This window comes from Bufo gargarizans, chromosome 1 (genome assembly GCF_014858855.1).
Source record: "Bufo gargarizans isolate SCDJY-AF-19 chromosome 1, ASM1485885v1, whole genome shotgun sequence".
In the NCBI taxonomy this organism is placed as follows: domain Eukaryota; kingdom Metazoa; phylum Chordata; class Amphibia; order Anura; family Bufonidae; genus Bufo; species Bufo gargarizans.
Window position 1 is genome coordinate 398511825 of NC_058080.1, and position 27984 is coordinate 398539808.

General features: G+C 45.0%; 2 protein-coding genes across 2 annotated transcripts in view; both read left to right on the forward strand.

Annotated features, from left to right (window-relative positions):
• LOC122931760 (glyoxylate reductase/hydroxypyruvate reductase-like) overlaps positions 1-2894 on the forward strand; it is a 48151-nt gene extending 45257 nt beyond the window's left edge. Inside the window, exon 9 of the mRNA XM_044285822.1 lies at positions 2535-2894. Coding sequence (XP_044141757.1) covers positions 2535-2659 — 125 coding nt within the window. The 3' untranslated portion in view covers positions 2660-2894. The remainder of the gene's footprint in view (positions 1-2534) is intronic.
• Positions 2895-8843: 5949 nt separating this feature from the next.
• LOC122921023 (glyoxylate reductase/hydroxypyruvate reductase-like) overlaps positions 8844-27984 on the forward strand; it is a 29760-nt gene continuing 10619 nt past the window's right edge. The window contains exons 1-5 of the mRNA XM_044270902.1: positions 8844-8974; positions 19053-19183; positions 20718-20790; positions 20903-21019; positions 23805-23893. Coding sequence (XP_044126837.1) covers positions 8889-8974; positions 19053-19183; positions 20718-20790; positions 20903-21019; positions 23805-23893 — 496 coding nt within the window. The 5' untranslated portion in view covers positions 8844-8888. The remainder of the gene's footprint in view (positions 8975-19052; positions 19184-20717; positions 20791-20902; positions 21020-23804; positions 23894-27984) is intronic.

Below are 27984 nucleotides of genomic sequence, written 5' to 3' on the forward strand. Positions count from 1 at the left end.
TAGGCTGCTTTCACAGAGTCAGTGTTTGGTCCGTGTTTGAGCAGTGATTTCAATCTGTGATCGTGAGCCAAAACCAGAGAGTTAAGCCATACTGGAAAGTTTTGTACTTGTTCTGTGTTTTGGACCTGCACCTGGTTTTGGCTCACAATCACTGATGGAAATCACTGACCACACACGGAGACCTCATTCACATTTCCGTTTTTTACTGACATGTGATATCGGCATTTTCTGCTGACAGCACACGTACCCATTGATTTAAATGTGTCTGTTCACATCTCAGTATTTTTTACTGACCATGGGTCAGTAAAAAAAACACGCGGACAAAGCACATCCATTGAAGTCTATGGGTCCGTGAAAATCATGGAGACACCACGGATGTCATCCATGGTGCATCTGGTTTTCACTGAAAACTAATAGGAGATTTTTTTGGAAATAAATTTTCAGCTGAGCAACTTCCGTGTATTACGGATGACACACGGATAGTAAAAACGTACACACGGACCTACCATGGATCCTTCATGGACATCTTCACAGACGTACACTTTTTTTCACGGATGGTGCCGCAGACACAGAATTGTAAACAAGGCCTGAGAGTGCTGCCACACGTTCAGTTTTTTTTTAATGCAATTTTTGAATCCCAAATCAGGTGTGGATAAAAAAAAAGGCAGATATTACCGTACTTCTCTTTTATGAATCCACTCCTGGTTTTGGCTGCATCAAAAAACCTGAACATGTGGCAGCACACTTAAGCCTTAGGCCCCCTGCACACGGCCGTGTTTCACAGCCGTGTGCGGGCCGTGGAACCGCGGCCTGGATCCCTCCTGAGAGCAGGAGCGCACGGCGTCACTGGTTGCTATGACGCCGTGCGCTCCCTGCTGCCGCCGCAATACAGTAATACACTGGTATGATCTATACCAGTGTATTACTGTACTGTGCCGGCAGCAGGGAGCGCACGGCGTCATAGCAACCAGTGACGCCGTGCGCTCCTGCTCTCAGGAGGGATCCAGGCCCGGTTCCACGGCCCGCACACGGCTGTGAAACACGGCCGTGTGCAGGGGGCCTTATTCACACATCAGTGTTTCACGGACGTATGCTGTACATGTTTTCCACGGACAGCACACGTCCCCATTCACTTTAGACCTCTTGCACACAAACGTTTTTTTTTCCATTTTCGTTTGTGCGGGTTCCGTTTGCAGTCCGTATGCGGAACCATTCACTTCAATGGGTCCGCAAAAACAACGGAAGGTGCTCCGTATGCATTCCGTTTTCGTATTTCCATTCAAAGATAGAACATGTCCTATTATTGCCCGCAAATCACGTTCCGTGGCTCCATTCAAGTCAATGGGTCAGCAAAAAATACAGAATGCATAGGGAATGCATCCGTATCCGTTTGGTTTTTGCGGAACCATCTATTGAAAATTTTATGCCCAGCCCAATTTTATAACGTACTTACTGTTTAAACATTATTGTATGCTTCTGTTTCCGTTTGTGATCCGCAAAAACGGATCACAAATGGAAACCAAACAGAAAAACGGCAAAATGGAACGGAAGGGGAACGGAAACACAAAAAACCTGAAAAACGGATCCGTTTAAAACGGACCGCAAAACCATACGGTCATGTGCAGGAGGCCTTAGGCCTCTTGCACACGGGCGTCCTGGATTTGCTCCCGCGTGATAAAAAGCTGAATGTGGTACCTAGACCCGAACCCGGACTTCTTCACAGAAGTTCGGGTTTGGGTTAGGTGTTCTGTAGATTTTAATTATTTTCCCTTATAATATGGTTAGAAGGGAAAATAATAGCATTCTAAATACAGAATGCTTACTAAAATGTGTCATGAGGGGTTGAAAAAAAAATAAAAAATTGAATTCACCTCATCCTGTTTTCTGCTCTGCACTATGCTCGCCAGTTTTCTGAAAGTTTTGTAAAGAAACTTTTGTAAAGCTGCTTACTGACGGATAAACTGCTACCGTCAAACCACATTTATCACAGTCTTAAAGGGCCGATCATAAATCTGACTTGGCTAAAACTGACTTTAGCCATATGTGAAAGTGGAGTGAGCCGTCAGAGTAAGGCTCCATTCACACGTCCGCAATGTGTTTTGCGGATACACGGAGCCACGGATCCGCAAAACACGGAAAGCGGCAATGTGCGTTCCGCATTTTGCGGACCGCACATTGCCGGCACTAATAGAATATGCCTGTTCTTCTCCGCAATTGCGGACAAGAATAGGACATGTTCTATTTTTTTGCGGAAACGGAAGCACGGATGCGGAAGTGCGGATCCGCAAATGTGGATGCGGACAGCACATTCCGGCCCCATTGAAAATGAATGGGTCTGCACCCGTTCCGCAAAATTGCGGAACGGATGCGGATCCATTTTGCGGACGTGTGAATGGACCCTAATGATAAATCTGGCCCTGGGAGTCCACAAGACTATGCAGTTCCTCTGCTCTATAGGATGGACTATGTCAGGTATATGGACATCAGATTTCTCCAGTAAAGCACAGCTGACTCAGCGTCTCTTTCTTTTCTAGTCATTCTTCCCCACATTGCCAGTGCCACTGTGGAAACAAGGAATGCCATGGCGGCCCTCGCTGCAAACAACTTGTTAGCAGGACTGAAAGGAGAATCAATGCCCAAAGAAGTACCACTGAATTAATGAAGAGTAGTGGATTCTCTAAGTGTGGCATCCAGCAAGCATGTGGCTGTACTTGCAGTAATGAGACTGAATAACTGTTCTCACTATATATATATATATATATATATATATATATATACACTAATTAACTATATGTATGTTACACTGATGTCAAATTTTTCATCTAAGCAAACGCAAAGCTTGAACTAAAGCATTACATTTACTGCACTGACATTACAGAGGTCTCTGTCTGCAATTGTTCTATTTGTTCTTCTTTTGTCCTAAAAACAGCATTTGATCTTCATTTAGACCGGAATACAGTACGTGTTAAATAATTTGAAGGACAATTAGGGTATATTCACACTCAGCAGATTTGTTGCAGAACTTTGCGCAACTGGAAATCAGTTCCATAAACCACATGGGATTCTGCAAGCTGCAGTTAGTTAAAGGAGACAGTAGCAAAAATGTCTGCAGCAAATCTGCTGTGTGGGAATTTACCCCTAATTTGGTTTGTAATTATCATTTTCATTTCATGCAATCAAAGGGGTGTTTCCACCTTGGACATTTCATGGTAGATGTGGAGAACGACAGTCCTGCAATCTGCCCGGTGGGTCAGTCACTGGCTGCTGCATTGGAGGAGGACTCATATGGAGAGTTGGCTCATATGTCCACACCTCTCTCGCCATTCACTTATAAGGGAATTACGCTTTGTTGCAGACCATAAGTGTATTTTTAATTCTCCATGTTGCCTACTTGAAGATACCACCCACCAACTGTCAGCATAAAGAGGAGGATACCTGTGGAGTATTTTCTGCAGGCAACTTGGGAGGTCCAACAGACCTACAATCACCTAAAGTGAGATGTATGTCCATCATTCTTCATTCAAGGTGATCGGCTAGTTTGCTGGTGCCCAGTTGCTATAAACTGGCACTAGGCACCTGCAGTAACTTTTTCCATGTTGACACCTCTGGGTGTGTTGAATAGGTGAACCAAAAGTTTGGAGCCTTAGTTTTTACCCATGTGACCCTTAGCCTATGTGAGCCAAACCAGTGGCAGATCAGTAGGCTGATCTCCCTCTGAGGCCTCTTGCACACAAACGTGTGCTGCCCGTGCCAGTGCTGTGGACCGCAAATTGCGATCCGCAATGCACGGGCACCGACCGTGGCCCAGCTGCATGCGGATCGCAACCCCATTCACTTGAATGGGGTCCGCGATCCATCCGTTCTGCAAATAGATAGGACAAGTTCTATCTTTTTGCGGAACGGAAGCACGGAACAGAACCCCACGAAAGCACTGATTAGTGCTTCCGTTCCGTTCCGCACCTCATCACCGGATTTGCGGACCCATTCAAGTGATCGGTATTGCACATGGCCGGTGTCCCGTGTATTGCGGACCCGGCGTATGCCACGGGGGACACACGGGGATCGTGTGCAAGAGGCCTGAGAAAGCGCATTTTTGGTGGTGTAAATGTATAAAATAACGCTAGCCATTTCCTTTCCCCATCCCGTTCAATAGGGAGCACAACCAAAATCTGCTTGTAAGAAGTAACAGTCTACTTCTCATTTGGATTTGAAAACAGTGACAGTCAATAGGGGGCTGTTCATGTTCTTTTAAAGAGGTTGTCCAACCTTAGAAGCAGGGCTGTGGAGTCGGTAGATAAATGCTCCGACTCCGACTCCGACTCCTCAGTTTTTTGTACTTCCGACTCCGACTCCGACTCCCCGACTCCGACTCCTCTGTATTTAATATGCAAATGTATTTTATACATTCCTTGAAGGAAAGAAAGAAGTTCGTCTAAGCTCTTCTAGCACAGAGAGGTAGTTGGGCAGAAGCTGCTGCCTTCTCCTTTGTGTGCTGATCTTCTGCTGAAGACAGGGCAGTGGGAGGATCCAAGAAGGGACATTTATTTTAAAACATGATTTCCCTAGAAGAATCCCATAGTCATGTTTAAAGTTTAAGATAACATTCTGAGTTTACACGTTTTATAGCCTTAGCTGAATGACAGCAGTTTTTCCAATGGTTTACAGCAGGGATGTCAAACTCGTGGCCCTCCAGCTGTTGCAAAACTACAACTCCCATCATGCCTGGGCATACTACAGCTATCAGGGAATGATAGGAGTTGTAGTTTTGCAACATCTGGAGGGCCATGAGTTTGACATCCATGGTTTACAGCTTCAGTCTTGAACTATTGACCCTCCATTCCCTTCACTTATACAAGTGTCTCTAGTCCTGCAAAACACATATTTACTTAATCCCTTATCAGTGAGAGGCTAGGTAAACCATGGGCATTGTGTTCCCTGTAACATCAGAACACAACACAATGCAAAGTATATGTATTGCCACTCCTAATTGTGCATTGCGTACCATATAGTGAAGCATATGAAAAGCTTCTTCACATCACTGAACGCGTTTGTTTTGCGGTTACGTGAGACACTGCATGCATTGACCTTTATTCTTACAGTAGAGAAGTCATTAATTATAACTGTTTATGAATTCGGACATTTAAACTTGCTTTTTTTTATTTTTATTCCAATTTAAATTTAGTAGGAGTCGGAGTCGGAGTCGGTTCATTTTTTGCCGACTCCGACTCCGACTCCGACTCCAGGTACCCAAAATTGACTCCGACTCCACGACTCCGACTCCGACTCCGACTCCGACTCCGACTCCACAGCCCTGCTTAGAAGGCTTTTCAGCCAGACCTCCCTTAAAGAGGTTGTTCATCCTGGCTGGCTGCAGTGGTGACGTGTCACCCATTCGTCATGTCACTGGGTCACGTGGCTATGAGGGATACGTCGCTGCCATGGGCTGCAACGGCCATGTGACCACCTCCAACAGGGAGTTTGCCAATGTTAAGGAGCTGGAACCCAGAATTGGGGAACAGATAAATTTGCTTCCTTCCACAGGTCCAGCCATGTGAGGCGTTTGTCCCCTTTTGCTTGATGGAATCCACGATGGATTTTGCCCATATGAACATACAATAAAAGACGGAAACTTCTCGAGCTCTGCAGTAAAGAATCACAACTAATCAATAATTTTGTCTATAATCATTGCTTACTCCCCATTTGTAGTGCTTATAGCACTAAGAATATAAGCAGATGTTAAGAAATGTAATTAAAAATTTTTAATAATCAACTGGGGCATGATCTTCACCTGATCCATCACTGAATATTGTTTGCACAATAAAATCAGATGAAGATGTTTGCTATTTATATGCTGAGTTATTTGAATTTAGCTACCCACCTCTGCATTTATTTATAGCTAATAACTTTTTTTTGATATAGCGCCAACATATTCTGTAACGCTTTCCCATTTGGGAAGCAATAGGTAAAATGACAACAAGTAATGAAATAAAAGAGCAAACACTTAGGCTGAGTTCACACGGGCGAGATTTCCGCGCGGGTGCAATGCGGGAGGTGAACGCATTGCACCCGCACTGAATCTGGACCCATTCATTTCTATGGGGCTGTGCACATGAACGGTGATTTTCACGCATCACTTATGCGTTGCGTGAAAATCGCAGCAAGCTCTATTATGTCCGTTTATCACGCAACGCAGGCCCCATAGAAGTGAATGGGGCTGAGTGAAAATCGCAAGCATCCGCAATCAAGTGCAGATGCGGTGCTATTTTCACGCATGGTTGCTAGGTGACAGTCTATTCACTGTATTATTTTCTCTTATAACATGGTTATAAGGGAAAATAATAGCATTCTGAATACAGAATGCTTAGTAGGTGGTCAATTGAGGGTTAAAAAATAAAAAATAATTAACTCACCTTCTCCTTTTGATCGCGTAGCTGCCGATCTCTTACTTCTTTAATCATGAGCTGCCGGCAAAAAGAACCTGTGGTGACGTCAGATCACATGGTCCAATCACATGACCTATCACGATTGTGATGGACCATGTGATTGGACCATGTGATCTGACATCACCACAGGTCCTTTAGTTGGCAGCTCATGATTAAAGAAGTAAGAAGAGACCGGCAGCTATGCGATCAAGAGGAGAAGGTGAGTTAATTATTTTTTATTTTTTAACCCTCAATTGACCACCTACTAAGCATTCTGTATTAAAGAATGGTATTATTTTCCCTTATAACCATGTTATAAGGGAAAATAATACAGTGAATAGACTGTAACCTAGCAACCATGCGTGAAAATAGCACCGCATCCGCACTTGATTGCGGATGCTTGGGATTTTCACTCAGCCCCATTCACTTCTATGGGGCCTGCGTTGCGTGATAAACGCACATAATAGAGCTTGCTGCGATTTTCACGCAACGCATAAGTGATGTGTAAAAATCACAGCTCATGTGCACAGCCCCATAGAAGCATTCTGTATTAAAGCATGCTATTATTTTCCCTTATAACCATGTTATAAGGGTAAATAATACAATCTACACAACCTTGAACCCAAACCTGAACTTCTGTGAAGAAGTTTGGGTCTGGGTACCACAGTCAGTTTTTTATCACGCGCGTGCAAAACACATTGCACCCGTGCGATAAAAACTGAACACCGGAACCTAATCGCAGTCAAAACTGACTGCAATTGGGAACCTACTCGCGCGGGTTTGCCGCAACGTATCCGGACCTTATCAGGACACGTTCGTGTGAACTCAGCCTTAGGCCTCTTTCACATGGGCGTTTTGCACGCGTGAGAAAAATCGGCATGTTTGGTACCCAAACCCGAACTTCTTCACAGAAGTTCGGGCTTGGGATCGGTGTTCTGTAGATTGTATTATTTTCCCTTACGACATGGTTACATGAGCGGTGATTTTCACGCATCACTTGTGCGTTGCGTGAAAATCGCAACAAGCTCTATTTTGTGCGTTTTTCACGCAAGGCAGGCCCCATAGAAGTGAGTGGGGCTGCGTGAAAATCGCAAGCATCCGCAAGCAAGTGCGGATGCGGTGCGATTTTCACGCACGGTTGCTAGGAGACGATCGGGATGGTGACCCGATCTTTATTATTTTCCCTTATAACATGGTTATAAGGGAAAATAATAGCATTCTGAATACAGAATGCATAGTACAATAGCGCTGGAGGGGTTAAAAACGAATACAAAATTATTTACCTCACCTTAATCCACTTGCTCGCGCAGCCCGGCTTCTCTTCTGTGCTGTGTACAGGAAAAGGACCTGTGGTGATGTCACTCCGGTCATCACATGGTCCATCACATGATCCATTACCATGGTAAAAGATCATGTGATGGACCATGTGATGACCGGAGTGACATCACCACAGGTCCTTTTCCTGTACACAGCACAGAAGAGAAGCCGGGCTGCGCGAGCAAGTGGATTAAGGTGAGTTAAATTTTTATTTTATTTTTTAACCCCTCCAGCACTATTTTATTATGCATTCTGTATTCAGAATGCTATTATTTTCCCTTATAACCATGTTATAAGGGAAAATAATAAAGATCGGGTCACCATCCCGATCGTCTCCTAGCAACCGTGCGTGAAAATCGCACCGCATCCGCACTTGCTTGCGAATGCTTGCGATTTTCACGCAGCCCCACTCACTTCTATGGGGCCTGCGTTGCGTGAAAAACGCACAAAATAGAGCTTGTTGCGATTTTCACGCAACGCACAAGTGATGCGTGAAAATCACCGCTCATGTGAACAGCCCCATAGAAATGAATGGGTCCTGATTCAGTGCGGGTGCAATGCGTTCAAATCACGCATCGCATCCACGCAGCATACTCGCCCGTGTGAAAGGGGCCTTAGAACAAAAAGGAGAGGACACTTTACCATTGATTCTAAGTTATGTGTTTTTTGTCTATTAGCAAAGGATACCATAATCAGTACAATATTAAGGGAGAATCTATGCACAAGTTTTATTAGTAATAACATATATAGTTATTATTGCTATATATAATAATATATATTAATAATATATAATTATATATATTAATAATATATAGTAATAATCTATAATAATATATAGTAATAATATATAATAATATATATACTAATAATATATAGTAATAATATATAGTAATATATAATAATATATGGTAATAATATATATAATACGTTATTCAGGCTCACGTCTTAGAACAAAAATAATGCAGAAATATTTTCGGTGTAAAATGACAAGATTTCCCTCTTTGTGGGATCCCACCGTCTCTCTGCATTGCCTCGAATATGCACTAGGTGGCGCTGCCGCCTCATTCTATGGGAACGCCGTGCGGCTGGCCTCCTTCCAGTCAGGAGGGCTCCTCCTTCTGGCGCGCTCATTGCTTGTCATAGTTGGCAATGAAAGCAGCACAGAGAATAATGAAGGTGTTCGTAAGTAGGAGGCTGCCCCCAGAAGGGCAAAAACTGCTAGCCCAAGCCGAAAAGTAAGTGGCACTTATGCCAGTCGTAATGCTATGGACATGCGCCCTTATATGTGTTGTTTGGGGGGGGCTGCCAGCCTGAACACACATACATATGCTCATTATACTTCACTAGTCACAGCTATGCCTTCTGTTTGCTGGGCAGCGCCTGGGGCACGTGTCTGCAGGGCATGCCAGAGTCTTGTGACTTTGAGATGACCTGGCACACAAACGTATTCTGCAAGATACAGATAAAACATGGAGGGCAGAAAATGGACACATGGACACGGACCGTGTGCATTCTGTTAACGTGTGTCCATTCTGCAAAAAACGGATTACGGACAAGGATAGGACTGTTATATTAGGGGCCAGCTGTTCCGTTACGCAAAATACGGAATGCACATGAACGTCATCCGTATTTTTCGAGGATCTGTTTTTTGCGGGCTGCAAAATACATATGGTTGTGTGCATGAGCCCTAAAGGGGCATTCCCAGCTTACACAGTTATGCCATGTATGTCTGATAAATACAGTCCGTCACCTCACCAGGTTGGGGGTGACAGTTCTGGAGATAGCTCTTGGTCTTATGTGAGACCTGCATCTATCAGACATTTATGGATATGCCTAAGGAGTGCCGCTGCCTTCTCAAACAGCTGATCGGGTGTCGGACCCCCGCCGATCAGATGCTGATGATCTATCCAGAGTATAGATCATCAGTTAAAACAAACTGTAGAACCTCTTTAACCTTAGATGAGTCCTGTCTCCTCCATGCTTCAGAGATGAGTCCAGCGTGAAGGAGCCCAGCACCGCCCCGCATCCTCCGAATCTCCTCCTTGCTCCCCGACGTCAGAAAGCTAGAGCGCCGTAATTTCGCAATGCGCCGCATGCGCAGTTCGTTTCCTGAGGCTGATACCAGCACAAGAAAGGAACACTATGATGACACTGCGCATGCGCTAGCTTGCGCATCGAAAGATTACGGCGCTCTAGCTTTCTGATGTCGGGGAGCAGGGAGGAGATTCTGAGGATGCAGGGCGGTGCTGGGCTCCTTTACACTGGACTCATCTCAGGGACAGGATACATCTCAGGTTAATTTGCATATGTATCAAATCAGTTTTTATACAAAATAAAAGCACACAGAGCTATGGGGACTGGGTATTGCGGATGTGCTAGCGGCCATCTAGCAGCCCATGTCCTCAGCGCTATACACAAAATCCTGGTGACAGGTTCCCTTTAAAGGGTTTTTAAGTACTTTTATATTGGTGGCCCATCTTCAGGTTAGGCCATCAACGTCTGATCACACCGCCCCTCACTGATCAGCTGTTCTGTAGTAGCTCCATCCATTGGGGGTCATTTACCTTTTTGGTGTAAAATTGTCACACAACCCCTTTTTTGCTACTTTTTAAGCGCCGTGTTCACCACAAAGGAGTGACGAGGAAGTGGCAGGGATGGAGTGGAGGGGCCGGGACTGGCAAATTTACTCATTTTAGTTGCAGTTGCTGCTGTGGATTTTCCAGCAAGTGCACTGACTAGCAAAGATGCTCCTCATTTATGATGTGGCTGACGCTCTGTCATAAATTAGGTGCATCTTCCTGCAGCAACATTGTTGTAAAATCTACAGAAAAGTCTTAGTAAATGACCCCCATTGTGTAGTGAACGGAGCTGGTTAGAAGAGTCCAGCAGTAACCACCTCACAATGGATGGAGCTGTGTAGTTCTGGTGCCAGAGAAGCTGCAGAACAGCTGATCAGCAGGGTGCGGAGAATCAGACCCCCACCGATCAGATATAGAAAGTAGCCATCAACGTAATAATACCGGAATAATTCTCCTCAATATGTTCACCGAGGTTACGGCTACACAGTCAGGTTTTTTTAATGCAGTTTTGGAAGTCAAATTCAGGAGTGGATCATAAAAGGAGAGATAGATACAACTTCTCAATTTTTAATTAACTTCTGGTTTTGGCTTCAAAAACTGCATTGGGAAGCCTGACTGTGTGTCCGTCCCCTGAGGCTCAGCACCTCCGGTGTGATTTCCGGCATGCTGTTGCAGCAGACAATGCCGGGAATTGGGCAGACACAAACCGCAGTGTGCAGTAGTTTGTCTGGCCGATTCTCCACATTGTCTGCCAGAATGCGGGCGTCATGTTTTTGGCCCGGATAAGATGCGGGTGCGTTGCGGGAAAATGCGCGATTTTTACACGCGAGTGCAAAACATTGTAATGCGTTTTGCACACGCGTAAGAAAAATCTGCATGTTTGGTACCCGAACCCGGACTTCTTCACAGAAGTTCGGGTTTGTATTAGGTGTTGTGTAGATTGTATTATTTTCCCTTATAACATGGTTATAAGGGAAAATAATAGCATTCTTAATACAGAATGCTAAGTAAAATAGGGCTTATTATTTTTTTTTATTTAACTCACCTTAATCCACTTGCTCGCGCAGCCCGGCTTCTCTTCTGTCTTTTTCTTTGAGGAATAGGACCTTTGATGACGTCACTGCGCTCATCACATGGTCCATCACATGATCCATCACCATGGTGATGCATCATGTGACGGACCATGTGGTGACCGCAGTGATGTCACCACAGGTCCTTTTCCTGTGCACAGCAAAGATAAAGACAGAAGAGAAGCCGGGCTGCGCGAGCAAGTGGATTAAGGTTAATTAAATTATATATATATATACACTCACCTAAAGAATTATTAGGAACACCATACTAATACGGTGTTGGACCCCCTTTTGCCTTCAGAACTGCCTTTATTCTACGTGGCATTGATTCAACAAGGTGCTGATAGCATTCTTTAGAAATGTTGGCCCATATTGATAGGATAGCATCTTGCAGTTGATGGAGATTTGAGGGATGCACATCCAGGTCACGAAGCTCCCGTTTCACCACATCCCAAAGATGCTCTATTGGGTTGAGATCTGGTGACTGTGGGGGCCATTTTAGTTCAGTGAACTCATTGTCATGTTCAAGAAACCAATTTGAAATGATTCGAGCTTTGTGACATGGTGCATTATCCTGCTGGAAGTAGCCATCAGAGGATGAGTACATGGTGGTCATGAAGGGATGGACATGGTCAGAAACAATGCTCAGGTAGCCCGTGGCATTTAAACGATGGCCAATTGGCACTAAGGGGCCTAAAGTGTGCCCAGAAAACATCCCCCAAACCATTACAGCACCACCACCAGCCTGCACAGGGGTAACAAGGCATGATGGATACATGTTCTCAATCTGTTTACGCCAAATTCGGACTCTACCATTTGAGTGTCTCAACAGAAATCGAGTCTCATCAGACCAGGCAACATTTTTCCAGTCTTCAACAGTCCAATTTTGGTGAGCTCGTGCAAATTGTAGCCTCTTTTTCCTATTTGTAGTGGAGATGAGTGGTACCCGGTGGGGTCTTCTGCTGTTGTAGCCCACCTTTCTTTCCCATTCTGACATTCAGTTTGGAGTTCAGGAGATTGTCTTGACCAGGACCACAACCCTACATGCATTGAAGCAACTGCCATGTGATTGGTTGACTAGAAAATCGCATTAATGAGAAATAGAACAGGTGTTCCTAATAATTCTTTAGGTGAGTGTATATTTTTTTTAACCCCTGCAGCCCTATTGTACTAAGCATTCTGTATTAAGAATGCTATTATTTTCTCTTATAACCATGTTATAAGGGAAAATAATAATGATCGGGTCCCCATCCCGATTGTTTCCTAGCAACCGTGCGTGAAAATCGCACCGCATCCGCACTTGCTTGCGGATGCTTGCGATTTCCACGCAGCCCCATTCACTTCTATGGGGCCTGCGTTGCGTGAAAAACGCACAAAGAGGAGCATGCTGCGATTTTCACGCAGCGCACAAGTGATGCATGAAAATCACCGCTCATGTGCACAGCCCCATAGAAGAGCATCAGAACACATTATCAAAGGAAGAGGATGGACTGGTCTGATGAATCACATTTTCTTTTCCATCATGTGGACGACCAGGTATGGGTGGATGCACTATAAGAAGACATACTGTCAGAGGTTTGATGATGCTATGGGCAATTTTCTGTTTTGGGTTCTTTTTTTTGACCTGGCATTTATGCAGATGTTACTTTGGCATGTACTACCCACCGACCTTGGCTGAAGACCAAGTAAACCCTTCATGGCAATGGTATTCTCTAATGCTAGTGACCTATTTTAGCATGATAAATGTACCCTACCACACTGCAAAAATTGTTCAGGAATGGTTCAGAAACACAAAAAAGAGTTCAAGATGTTGACTTGGTCTCCAGGTTCTCCCCAGCCCAGTCAGGCATCTGTGGGATGTGCTGGTAAAAAAAAGTCCGACCCATGGAGGCCCCATCTTGCAACTTAGAGGACTTAAGGCAGGAGTGCACAACCCACATGCCCCATGTGGCCCCTGTCCTGCTGGACAGAAACACTGCTGTTGGTGCAATCAGCTATGTTTCTGACCGGAGTGCCATATGGCGCTTGATTAAAGGTTCTGCTCCTGTAAACTAGCAGAAGCAGGTCGGGTCCCCGGGTGCACCACCCTTTTTCCGCTTGTGGCCACTGTCCAGATGGACAGAAACACAGCTGTTGGTACAAGCAGCTATGTTCCTGACCGGAGCACTGTATGGCGCGTGGATTAAAGGTCCTGCCCCTGTAATCTAGCGAGAGGAGGTTGGGTCCTCAGATGTCAGTGACAGCGGGGGACCCAAGGAGAAGACAGAAACTGTTTATTACTGCTTCTGCGTTCTCTACTCGGATAGGTGCATAACGCTCAGGCATAGCCACTTCCTCTATTGTACCCGGTGACTATGTGATTGACGGGTGTCTTGGGAGCAGAGCTGCTGGGTCTTAGTAGACTGTGATCAGCTCTGCTTTGTGCAAAGTGTTTTTCACTGTAAGGTCTTATTAACAGCACTGAAATCCACTGGTTAACCCTCTAATGACCAGGCTGAAAAGGCATAAAAGGGTATTCCGATCTTGGACATTGGGGTCATATTGCTAGGCTATGCCCCCTGTCGGGGATATAAAGCAAATGCTATGTATATATATATATTAGGGCTGCACGATATATCGAAAAAATAATCGAATCGCGATAATCGCCAAATGCGATATGGCGATTTGGCCAACCCGAAAATGCCGCGATTATATATGAAGGGGCCCCGCGCACATAACTGGCTTTGTGTGTCAAGTATTTTACTACTGTGTGAAACAATCTCTCTCCTATTGATAAAATGGCCAGCCTCTGTACTCACTTTCACGATGAATGCACTGCAGCGAGCGGGCCGGCTGGCGCGTGACTGACGTCACTTAGTAACGCTCCTGCTTCCTGAAGTGGGAGGAGCGTTACTAAGTGACGTCAGTCACGCGCCGGCCGGCCCGCTCGCTGCCGCTCGCTGTAGTGCATTCATAGTACTGTGAAAGTGAGTACAGAGGCTGGCCGTTTTAGCAATAGGAGAGAGCTTGTTTCACACAGTAGTAAAATACTTTACACACAAAGCCAGTTATGTGCGCAGTTTAGGACACATAGGGCCATGAGGGGGACCAGCATAAGATGCTATATGTGTGTCTTATGCTGGCCCCCCTCATGGCCCTATGTGTCATAGCACACATCCCCTATAACAGTGCCATCCACGGATCCCCCACATAACAGTGCGTCCTCCACGGATCCCCCACATAACAGTGCATCCTCCACGGATCCCCCACATAACAGTGCGTCCTCCACGGATCCCCCACATAACAGTGCGTCCTCCACGGATCCCCCACATAACAGTGCGTCCTCCACGGATCCCCCACATAACAGTGCGTCCTCCACGGATCCCCCACATAACAGTGCGTCCTCCACGGATCCCCCACATAACAGTGCGTCCTCCACGGATCCCCCACATAACAGTGCGTCCTCCACAGATCCCCCACATAACAGTGCGTCCTCCACGGATCCCCCACATAACAGTGCGTCCTCCACGGATCCCCCACATAACAGTGCGTCCTCCACGGATCCCCCACATAACAGTGCATCATTTAGGGCTGCAGCTAACGATTATTTGAATAATCGATTAGTTGCCGATTAATTTCTACGTTTAATCGGGAAAAACGACAAAATTACAAAACAAAGAGGTTTATATGATTTTACTTGAAAAATTATGTTCAAAGGACATATTAAAACAAATTGTGGACGACACTATTATGGGGGATCTGTGGACGACACTATTATGGGGGATCTGTGGACGACACTATTATGGGGAGGATCTGTGGATGGCGCTGTTATGGAGAGGGGGATCTGTGGATGGCGCTGTTATGGAGAGGGGGATCTGTGGATGGCGCTGTTATGGAGAGGGGGATCTGTGGATGGCGCTGTTATGGAGAGGGGGATCTGTGGATGGCGCTGTTATGGAGAGGGGGATCTGTGGATGGCGCTGTTATGGAGAGGGGGATCTGTGGATGGCGCTGTTATGGAGAGGGGGATCTGTGGATGGCGCTGTTATGGAGAGGGGGATCTGTGGATGGCGCTGTTATGGAGAGGGGGATCTGTGGGTGGCGCTGTTATGGAGAGGGGGATCTGTGGGTGGCGCTGTTATGGAGAGGGGGATCTGTGGGTGGCGCTGTTATGGAGAGGGGATCTGTGCACTGTTATGGGCATAACAGTGCACAGATCCCTTTCCCCATAACAGTGCACAGATCCCCCCTCCCCATAGCAGTGCCATAGACCGATCCCCCTCCCCATAACAGCCCCGGCCCCGCTGCTTAGTCGGACTAATCACTGCATCTTTATTTTACCTTACAATGACCCTCCAGTAACAGGCAGAGCGGACGGCGGCGTAACGTCACTTACTCACGTGACGCACCTGCTCCGCCCACTTTATGAATGAAGGAGGCGGAGCAGGTGCGTCACGTGAGTAAGTGACGTTACGCCGCCGTCCGCTCTGCCTGTTACTGGAGCGTCATTGTAAAAGGTAAAATAAAGATGCAGTGACCGCCCGCCCGCATAGCAACGAATCGGCGATTATTCGATAACTGGATTCGTCGACAACGAATCCAGTTATCGATTATAATCTATTACATCGATTAATCGTTGCAGCCCTAGCGCCATCCACGGATCCCCCGCGACAGTGCGCCATCCACGGATCCCCCGCGACAGTGCGCCATCCACGGATCCCCCGCGACAGTGCGCCATCCACGGATCCCCCGCGACAGTGCGCCATCCACGGATCCCCGCGACAGTGCGCCATCCACGGATCCCCCGCGACAGTGCGCCATCCACGGATCCCCCCACAACTATGTCATACCCAGCTGCGTCAGCGGCTCATATGGGAAAATCCAAGCAAATAGACCTCTAGCACAATTCCCTTAAAATATTGCATCGCATATCGTTATCGCAATTTTTAGGGCCCTAATCGCAATCGCACAAAATTCCCATATCGTGCAGCCCTAAGAGAGATAGATATAGATATATATATATATAGATATAGATATAAACACCTCATATGAGTTCGATCGAGAACCTAATTATTTTGTGCAATCAGTTAGAACAGGGTACAAGCATCTATGCAAAAATATAAATGATTTATTATACAATCATTTAAAATACAATAAAAAATGAATTAATGCAAAGTTCAATGATACACAGTGATATGCAGTACCCAGAATTCGCCACTAGATGGTGCCAACAAAACACTATTCAACCAACACAAGAATATTATGCAATACTGCTTTCAATTATGAGAGATATACTAATCAATTAATTATGCACAGAAATTCAATCAAGAAAATGACAGATACGAGCCCTTGCTCTGCTAAAACTATGACCAATCTCAGATTGTATTGGTAGTAATGTAATAAAGCTTATAAATTTATCAGCTTGATATCAAACTAGGGAATATAAAGTTTTCTAACAGAGAAGTTCTCTTGTGGTATCAATATTAGATGTTTTATTCAGTTATATGCATCGTAACTGAACAGCGCCAATATTGATGTAGCTCCTTAACACTATACCACCGTAATAAGCGGGAATGTGGCTATATATCAAGCCAACTAATTTATCAATACTACACACGCATAAAAAACATACATTACCCGAGAAGGTAGGTGATAGGAAGAGTCTCGGGGAAGTCAGCTCTCAAGAGTTTTTATGATGATCAAGATCCTTTTCCCGACTCTCTTTGTTTCCTCCTCCTATTTCTTTCTTTCTTTTTTTTATTCCTTTTGGTATGTGGTTTCTTAACCAAAAACGTATCAGATAAACACACCTTCCTAGTTTGGAACTCTCCAATCATTGTTGGATAGGCGTGTACATTGATAAGGAATGTGACGTCATAACACTACCCAGAATGCACTTTTGCTACTGGTGTATTGTTGCCTGCTCATACCTAGGTGGCACTGTGGTATAAGCTATAAGCATCATACCATTAAGGGTTAACTCATACATACCTGACATCTTCAACACTACACATACCTGACATCTGAAAGCCTTATCTCAGAGCTGAGGGAAAAACTTTGATACATGAACCAACTATAATATAGACTCGGAGGAACATCTTGACACTTCTCACGTTGTGGAATTTATGTTTAGATAAGAAATACAATGAAGCCTCTACTACCACAGGTGGCGTGTATCTTCTAATTGTCTAAATGACGATTGACTATTGGTTACAAAAACACAACTTCCTCTGAACGAAGTCTAATTCCCAGAAGTCCATATAAATAGTGATTCTAAACTATTCATAATAACTAGAATAAGTAGATATAACTGTTTACACTTTTGATCATAGCTAGAATAAGTAGATATAACTGTTTACACTTCTGAAAAGGCACAACACCCCAAAGTCTCATAGGTGTGGGTCCCACCTCCCACCTTTGGGACCTATACTTAGAACTGGGCCTGCAAAGTGCGAGAGGGAGCACCGCACATGCGCGCCCACCCCCCATTAATTTCTATGGGACTGCCGAAAATAGCCGAGTGTGGAAGCCCTTTGAAATGAATGGGAAGCGCACCGCGGAAGCAAAGCTACTGGTCCATTCACTTCTATGGGGCTTACAGCACTTTGCAGGCTCTGTTCTAAGTATAGGTGGGGGCCCCAGAGGTGGGACCCTCACCTATCAGACATTGGGGGCATATCCTAGCCATGTGCCCCCAATGTCCAAGATGGGAATACCCTTTTATGCCTTTTTAACCTGGTCATTAAAGGGTTAACCAGTGGATTACAGTGCTGGTAAGGGAAAGTGCTTGCTGGTTATTGCAGGGCGCCTATAACTGGGGGACAGGATGCAGTAATAACAAATAGGCTCCGGTCTCTACATTTGTGAATAGGACGCACGATGGAAGGAAATGTCACCTTTTTAAGCCCAGATTACACTGCACGATTTTTGGGCCAATTACTGGGAACAAGTGTAAATATTTTTTTTTTTCAGATTGGATCCTTAAGGCAAGAGAAGTATAATCTAGCAAATGGCATATGTTCTGCACTGTCCTCCAACTTGAATGTGTGAGCACAGCCTAAACCCCCGACATAGACCAGTGATTCCCCATCCAGGGTGTACAGGAAATCTGGGGTGCCAGAGCACAGCAATAACAGGACCTTACAGTACAGAAGGCAAACTGATGTCAGGCTTCTCACAGATTCTTTTCAAACATATCAACCATTCTAGAATGCTTCACCTGTCCTTACAGCAGGCTTGGTGGAGGTAGAAATTACATTTGGGGGTTAGAGGAGTTAGAATAGAGCAGAGCATGTTTACATGCTGGGAGTTGTAGTTTCACAGCAGCTGGAGTGCAGAAGGTTGCTAATTTCTCTGTCCTGCTCAGTGTAATGTAAGCACATGCTTAGTTCAGCCTCCAGCTACAGCAGAACAGACACACCCCCTGATTAAGGACACGCCCCTTGAGCTGCCAGCCTGAAAAAAATCTAGCAGAGCAATTGCAGCAATGAATGGGGAGATCTCTGTATCCACGTGAGGTACAGGGCTGGTTCTAGCTTTGTTACAAAGAGATTGTCATGTACTGTACGATGTCTGATTTTCACTTTTTACATTACTCATGAGAGAACCCTTTTAAGTGACAATGGAAGTGGAATACCTTTCAGCAGCCAGCATATTAGATCTTCATGAGCACATTTATCTTCTAGCTGTACCATCCAGCAGTGGGATTCAGATGATCCCGTGCCAAGGGCAGAGCTGTTAAAAGGAGTTGCCGGGGTCCATGGCTTGTTTTGTCTCTTATCAGAGTGCATCGATAAAGAGGTTTTAGACACTGCTGGTAAGTTTTGATTGTGTAGTATAAAAATTGAATAAAGTGGGGAAAAGGGCGTGAACTAAGATGCAACATTTTGCTCCACAATTCTGGCATCAGATTCTGTTGGTGACAGAAGTGTGTAGCCATGCACGAGATTTCTCATCCAGCCTGAGCCACTGACTGAGCAGGCAATTATCGGGAAGTAACTACTGCCTGCTCGTTGGTGGAAGTAAGAGCTGCATTTACAGGCACTGACTGGGCAGGCAATTATTGGGAACTAACTACTGCCTGCTCGTCGGTGGAGGTAAGAGCTGCATTTACAGGTACTGACTGAGCAGGCAATTATTGGGAAGTAACTACTGCTTGCTCGGCGGTGGAGGTAAGAGCTGCATTTACAGGCACTGATTGAGCAGGCAATTATCGGGAAGTAACTACTGCCTGCTCGTCGGTGGAGGTAAGAGCTGCATTTACAGGTACTGACTGAGCAGGCAATTATTGGGAAGTAACTACTGCTTGCTCGGCGGTGGAGGTAAGAGCTGCATTTACAGGCACTGATTGAGCAGGCAATTATCGGGAAGTAACTACTGCCTGCTCGTTGGTGGAAGTAAGAGCTGCATTTACAGGCACTGACTGGGCAGGCAATTATTGGGAACTAACTACTGCTTGCTCGGCGGTGGAGGTAAGAGCTGCATTTACAGGCACTGATTGAGCAGGCAATTATCGGGAAGTAACTACTGCCTGCTCGTTGGTGGAAGTAAGAGCTGCATTTACAGGCACTGACTGGGCAGGCAATTATTGGGAACTAACTACTGCTTGCTCGTCAGTGGAGGTGAGAGCTGCATTTGCATGTATGGGTACTGCAATCACTCGTCCTCATACAGATTGTACTGTGTGTGTACACAGCATGACCTGCTGCCCATAACGGACTACTTCATGTGCCGCATAAAGAGCCGCACCAGTTTACACCACTGTCTACGGGATTAGTAAATCTTCCTCAGTGTAAGGGTCCATTCACACGGACACCGGCACTGCACATCGCCGGCAGACACGGACACCGGCAGACTGCACATCGCCGGCACTTAATAGAAAATGCCTAATCTTGCGGACAAGAATAGGACATGTTCCATTTTTTTTTTGCGGACGTGTGAATGGACTCTAATTGTGTAAAAGTGACATTTTAGCTTTTAGCTCTTTGGGAAATTTAGTAAGGGAAGGTTCATGTCTGCATTCAGTAAATCTAGTAGTCTGCTCTGGGAAAGGGGGGGTGGCTAGACATAGCAAAGCCTGCTGGATCCCCGTTCACCATAATGGGATGTGTTGGGTTTCAGTTAGAATGACTGCCTTCTGCCATAAAAATACGCTGCATGCAGGATAATGTTGGGTGGCGAATGGGATGTCAGAAAGCATTTAACACCACCCCTTAGTCCAGTGATATTCATACAGCATGGGCAATCTATTCTTCAGCATGTATGTTCAATGTTCATAGTTATTCTGCGTATCTTGACTATTTCCAATCTGTGAAATACAATACTAAACACTGTTCTGTTACAATTTGTAGGGCCAAACCTCAAGGTTATCAGTACATTATCTGTTGGTTTTGACCACTTAGCAATGGATGAAATAAAAAAGCGGTATGTACTTTGTAATTTGAAGATGTATACTAAGGTTTTGGTTGGGACTGCTAAGATGTTTCCTTTTTGTGGATGGTAACACTGAGATAACTAGGATTTTTGTCTACTACAGAGGTATCAGAGTGGGTTATACTCCGGATGTTCTAACTGAGGCTACAGCAGAACTGAGCGTAGCATTACTGCTAGCCACCTGCCGTCGCCTGCCAGAAGCTATACAAGAAGTTAAAAGGTAAGCAATTTACAACAGTATGCCACTCCTCCAACATGGCTTTGGGACCCTGTGACTGGTTTACAGATTGCAGTTTGTTTCTTTACGATTTATTTAGCTGAATAATTGGACAATTGGGATGTACTTACATTGAATTCTGTGCGTTCATTCATTTTTCCTGGCCAAACGTGTCCATAGAGCCTCGTATGCCTGTTGGATGCTCAAAAAGAGCCCTTTTGGTGTTCACTAGGTTGCTGTCCACTTTATGCACTTTTAACCCCATTGGTGACATTTAGCATACATGTACAGCGGTTGTCTCTGCTGTTGTACATTTACACAACAGTCATCAGACGGCAGTGACAGTGATCGGAGAGAACATGCCTCCAATACCATCTGGTGATCAAATGGGCAGCTTGTGAGAAGATTATGGAAACCGTTTGATTACTATGGCAGGCCTACCTTGGTAGAGGTTTTATTAAGCCTTGCCTACTATGACCATAGCACCATTGCCATAGACTGCAACAGTATGCTATTGCAGTCTATGGTATAAGCCAGTGGTGGCAAACTTATGGCTTGGGTGCCAGAGGCGGCACTTAGAGCCCTCTCAATGGGCAATCGCACCCTGTAAAAAGTCTATGGTGTACCAATATGCCATTTATGGCACTTTGCAATAAATAAGTGGGTATTGGGTTGCAGTTTGGGCACTCGACCTCTAAAAGGTTCTCCATCACTGGTATAAGCGATGTAGAATGAAGGAAATCTCTAACGCATAGTGAATACAGTTTTTTTTTTTTTCTTTTGTCCAGTTCCACACATTAATAATTGTTTTCCAGCTTCCCAATAGATCCTATGGAATACTTAAAGAGGACCTTTCACATGGAAAAACATTGTGAAATAAGAATCATGACATATAGAGCGGCGCCCAGGGATCTCACTGCACTTACTATTATCCCTGGGCGCCACTCCGTTCGGCCGCTGTGCCCTCCGGTATCTTCGCTCACTTGGTTATAGTAGGCGGAGACTGCCCTTGTTCTGCTGGGCGTCTCCTTCTCCCATGCTGTAGTGCTGGCCAATCGCAGCGCAGAGCTCACAGCCTGGGAGAGAAAAACCTCCCAGGCTGTGAGCTCTGCGCTGCGATTGGCCAGCGCTACAGCCTAGGAGAAGGAGACGCCCAGCAGAACAAGGGTAGTCTCCTCCTACTATAACCAAGTCCCCTATGTCTCCGCCTACTATAACCAAGTCCCCGAACATACCGGAGGACATTGCGGCCGAACGGAGCTGCGCCCAGGGATAATAGTAAGTGCAGTGAGATCCCTGGGCGCCGCTCTATATGTTATGATACTTAGTTCACAATGTTTTTCCAGGTGAAAGGTCCTCTTTAATAGTGCTGTTAGAAAGTATACAACTTTTTACTCCCAAAAAAAAGAAAAGCCATCATACAGCTATGTGAATGCAAAAGTAAAAAAGTTATGGATTTTGGAATGCTGAGAGGAAAAAATTAACAGTTTGTAAGGCTAAAAAAAAGTCTGTCCATCCAGTTCAGCCTATTATCCTAAAACGATGATCCAGAGGAAGACAAAGAAAAAACCCCTGTGAGGTAGAAACCAATTTTCCTCATTTTAGGTGACAAAAATTCCTTCCCGACTCCATTCAGGCAATCTGAATAACTCCCTCGATTAACAACCCATCGCTAGTAACTATAACAAAATACATCCAGGCCCCCCTTGAACTCTTTTATTGTCCTCACCATCACCACCTCCTCAGGCAGAGAGTTCCATAGCCTCACTGCTCTTACTGTAAAGAATCCTCTTCTATGTTTGTGTACAAACCTTCTTTCCTCTGTCCCCTCGTCACCGTCACAGTTCTGGGTATAAATAGATGATGGGATAGATCTCTGTACTGACCACCGATTTCTTTTATACATAGTAATTAGATCTCCCCTGAGTCGTCTTTTTTCTAAAGTGAATAACCCTAATTTTGATAATCTTTCAGGGTACTGTAGTCCACCCATTCCAGTTATTACTTTAGTTGCCCTCCTCTGAACCCTCTGCAGCTCTGCTATGTCTGCCTTGTTTACAGGAGCCCAGAACTGTACACAGTACTCCATGTGTGGTCTGACATGATTTGTAAAGTAGCAGTTCTATGCTCTCATTATGGGCATCCCATAATCGTATTAGCTTTGGCAGCAGCTTGTAAACCCCTTGTTTATAATGCTAAGTGGGTTGCGCTTTATAGGAAAGCGCACCCTGATGCATCTTAATTGTGTGTACATTTAAGAAATTTTTGTGTACCTGTATGATCATCATTAGGGATGAGCGAATCGACTTCGGATGAAACATCCAAAGTCGATTCACATAAAACTTCGTTCCAATATTGTATGGAGCAGGAGCTCCGTACAGTTTTAGAATGTATTGGCTCCGATGAGCCAAAGTTATTACCACTTGGAACCAAACCCGAGTTCAGGAAATGTTTTTTTACAGTACAAATTAATTTATGAAGTTATTACGCTAAGTCTCATGAGACTTCGCGAAGCAATAACTTCGGCTCATCAGAGCCAATACATTCTGATAATGTACGGAGCTCCTGCTCCATACAGTATTGGAACGAACTGTTATGTGAATCGAGTTCGGATGCTTCATCTGAAGTCGATTCGCTCATCCCAATCATCATATGTCCAAGAAAATCAAGCAAGCAGAGATCTTGAAAACCATGAGGAATTGATACAAAAAGTATATTGGAAAATAACTGAAATTGTGTTGCTGAAACTGTAATACACCTTTAATTATCGTTGTGATTTCTCTTTAAGTGGAGGATGGAAGTCATGGGCACCAATGTGGATGTGTGGCTACGGACTATCTAACAGCACAGTGGGAATCATTGGTTTAGGCCGAATAGGTAAATCCTCTAAAATGTACATATCTGACATAAAGACTGGTAATGTTTTGACACTGTACTCTGAATATAAATTTGGAAATTTGGTTTTTGGTTGCATATACACTAGCAGAAATTGAAAATGAACACCTGGAAAACTTAATGCAATTGACAAAGTATAAATTGCTAGAGGTGCTTGGTCAATGATCACACAGCCGAGGTGGTGCACCATTTTGGGTTCTGCAGCAGGGTATATGTTGAGGCAGGGTCACATTACTGGGTGGCATCTCCCCTTGCTGTGATACATGCTACCACTCTGGTATAACAGTCATACAGATGCTGGATATCCTCCTGTGGTATGTCATTCCAAGCTCTTTCAATTTAGACCCATAGTTTAGCCAAGGTGGTTGTTGGCTGTTGTGCATGGGAGATCTTTTGTCACATCCAGTCCAAGACATTCTCGATGGGGGAAAGATCTGGCTATCGAGCTGGCCAGAGGAGCTGCTGGTTACCCTGAAAAGGACATAGAGTACTGCGGGCAGTGTGTGAGTGGGCATTATCTTGAAAGGGAAAGATTTATCAAACTGGTGTAAAGTAGAACTGGCTTGGTTGTCCATAGAAACAAATCAGATTCCACCTTTCATTTTTCACAATTGCTTTGGAAAATGAAAGGTGGGATCTGATTAGTTGCTATGGGCAACCAAGCCAGTTCTACTTTACACCAGTTTGATAAATCTCCCCATATATGTATCTTGAGAACAAAAAAGGAAGTAGGACTGGTTCCATAAGGTCCTGCACATACCGAAGGCTAGTCAGTGTTCCCTTTGAATACCAGATGGGAAAGGCCTCATATCATGACATGTGCTGTCGGTCCTGTGTGTCTCCGCACTACTCGTGATGGCAGTATGTGCTCTCCCACCCTCCTGTTCCAAGGCAGAACCTGCTTTCATCACTGAATACTATTGTTTGCCATTCATGCCTCCAATGGGCTCTTTTGCGGCACCAGTGCAGGCGCTCTTGGCGATGATAAGACCATACTGGCAAACAAGCGAAAGGAGTGTGTGAATGCAGTCCTGCTTCAAAGAGACTTACTTCTGGGTTGGGTGGTTGCCGCAGAAGCTACTGCAGAACTGATTTGTGATGTCCTGGCTGTCCTTTGAGATACAGCAGCTCTTCTTATATGGTGATCTTGGCATGCATCTATCTGCCTTGACCATCCAGAATCCTCTGTACTTGTGTAAGTGCCCTCCTCTGACCATTGTTGACATTCATGATGCACTACAGAAACTTCTTATCCAAATCTTGATGAAATTTGATGGATGGACCACCCAACTTCTTGAAGTCCAACTATTCTGCATTTTTCAAAGTCTGTTTATTGCCCAAATGGTGCACGCCTTTATCTATTAGAGATAGTGAACACTTAACAATAACACTCAATCAACAGTCCTGTAAGAGGGAAGACAAAAAACTGTTGTCAGAAAAAAGTTAGCTGAAACATAAAATTTACCGTATTTTCCCCCTATAAGATGCGTTTTAGAGGAGGACAAGAAGAAATCAATATTTTTCATTAGACCTCAGATCAGACCCCCATTGTTAATCAGACCTCAGCTCACAGCCCCAATCAGACCCCCAATGTTAATAAGACCTCAGCTCAGACCCCCATGTGAATGACCCCAAATCAGACCTCAGATCAGCCCCCAGCCATATTTGACCAGCCTCAGATCACAAAATAAAAAATCCACTTACCTCTCCTGCTCCGGACGCCGCCGCTCCTAACCGCCAGTCTTCTTCCTGCCGTCAGCTGTGACTCGACGCACACAGCGTGAGGTCACAAAGCCCTCACGCTGTGCACAGCCGACAGCAGAGGACCAGGAAGCAGTGAGTACAGAGCCTTCACCGCTTCCCGGTACTAATGATAGTTTCCATAATGGAAGCGCTTATTAGTATTTGCCCCATAAGGCACAGTGACGTTTGGGGCAAAAAATGTGGTAGTTAAAGCCATTGAAAAACCCCCTTAAAGGGTGTTAAAGGGAACCTGTCACCGGGATTTTGTGTATAGAGCTGAGGACATGGGCTGCTAGATGGCCGCTAGCACATCCGCAATACCCAGTCCCCATAGTGCTGTGTGCTTTTATTGTGTAAAAAAAACTATTTAATACATATGCAAATAAACCTGAGATGAGTCCTGTATGTGACTCATCTCCAGGACAGGACTCATCTCAGGTTAATTTGCATATGGCTCAAATCTGTATTTTTACACAATAAAAGCACACAAGCTATGGGGACTGGATATTGCGGATGTGCTAGTGGCCATCTAGCAACCCATGTCCTCAGCTCTATACACAAAATCCCGGTGACAGGTTCCCTTTAAGCACCAATTCAGTTCTGTCAAGTTTGTAGAGGCCTTGAGAAGCTAAAACATAAGAAATACACCTCAAAAGACCCCATTTTGGAATTTATGCAAGGGCTCATGCTCACGGGTCCAAAATATACTGGCACCAGCCGTGTGCACCACACGACACAGATGCGGACCAATTCAATTGAATGAGTCCGCAATCCGGAAGATCCGGTGCGCAACGGAGGCACAGGTTTTCTGTCTGTGTCCCCGCACCACTAAAAAGTAGTGTATGCACAACTTTTTTGCAGTGCGGACGAATCACAGACCCATTCGAGTTGAATGGGTCTGGATCTGTCTGCGGAATCCGCACGGGTGTTGCCTGTGTATTGGGGACCGCAGATTTCGTGTGCATAAGGCCTAAGGGTGTACTGAGGGTTTTGATCACACATGTGTTTAATAGAATTTATAAATACTGGGTTGTGAAAATAAAAATTTATATTTTTTCCCAATAAAATGTTGCTTTAGTCACAAATTTTTCATTTTCATAAGGGGTAATAGGAGAAAAAGCACCCACTATGTGTTATGCATTTTCCTATGTGCTAGTAAACTGTCATGGGCACACAATGCAGGGTTCTGAAGGAGTGCCATTTGGCGGGCAGATTTTGCTGGAATGGTTTTTGGGCACCATGTTGCTTTTGAAGAGACCCTGATGTACCCTTACAGTGAAAAACTATTTTAGAAAATCCACCTCTCAGGGAATTTATTTTTACACCACAGGTGTTAATATGCAGTGGATATAGATATGTCATTTCAGTGAAAAGTCAGCTCTCTATTAGGGCTCGTTTACATGTCCCGTTCCCGTATTGCGGACCACATTTGCATCTGGAGATGCGGAACGGAAGCACGGAATGGAACACTACAGAAGCACTACGGAGTGCTTTCTGGGGTTCTGTTCCGTGCCTCCGCACTGCAAAAAGATAGAACATGCTTTATCTTTTTGCGGAACGGAGGGATCGGGGAGCCATTCAAGTGAATGGGTCTGCAATACCCATGCGCCTACCCAACGGAAGGTGCCCGTGCATTGCGGACCACAGCACGGGCTTCACGCGTTTGTGTGAATGAGCCCTTATGCTCATCATAGAAACACTCTACATGCAGCCCTAAACTGTTGATTGGATATGCGACAGGTCTCGGAAGTGAAAGAGTGCCATGTGCATTTGAGGTCTAAGTTGGTAATACACAGCACTGGCTGAAAATTGCAGAAAGACCCCCAAGAAATGACCCCTTTTTGGAAACTCAAGTAATTTATCTAGGGATGTAGCGAGTATTTTTTTCACTGAAATTAATGTGCAGTGATTGGTTAAAAGTGATAGGGGTTTTCTGAGAGTTTCATATTGAGGACCTAAGTCATCAGTAACTGATTGGTGGTGGTCCAACGCTCGGCAGATCATCACTTTGAGGAAGCCACCGTGCTCCGGCAGCTATGCCCAGTCCCTCACTAGTATCAAACTCCCGGAAGATTAATAATTGGTGGATGTGGTACACTTTGCACTATTTATGTACGGCCAGGTTTTTCTGGGCAGATCTCACAATGACAAATGGCGTTCTTTTGAAACAGACTCAGCATCATTTTTAGTTCCTTCCTTTCTTTGCTGTTGGGGGACTTCACCAGGGAAATCTTGTCTGGGTACAATATGGGTGGCGTCACTTCTAGAAGTACTGGGTCACTCTTCTCTTTGGCTTCCAAAAATTAGAGCCTTGATCACCATCTCTTGAA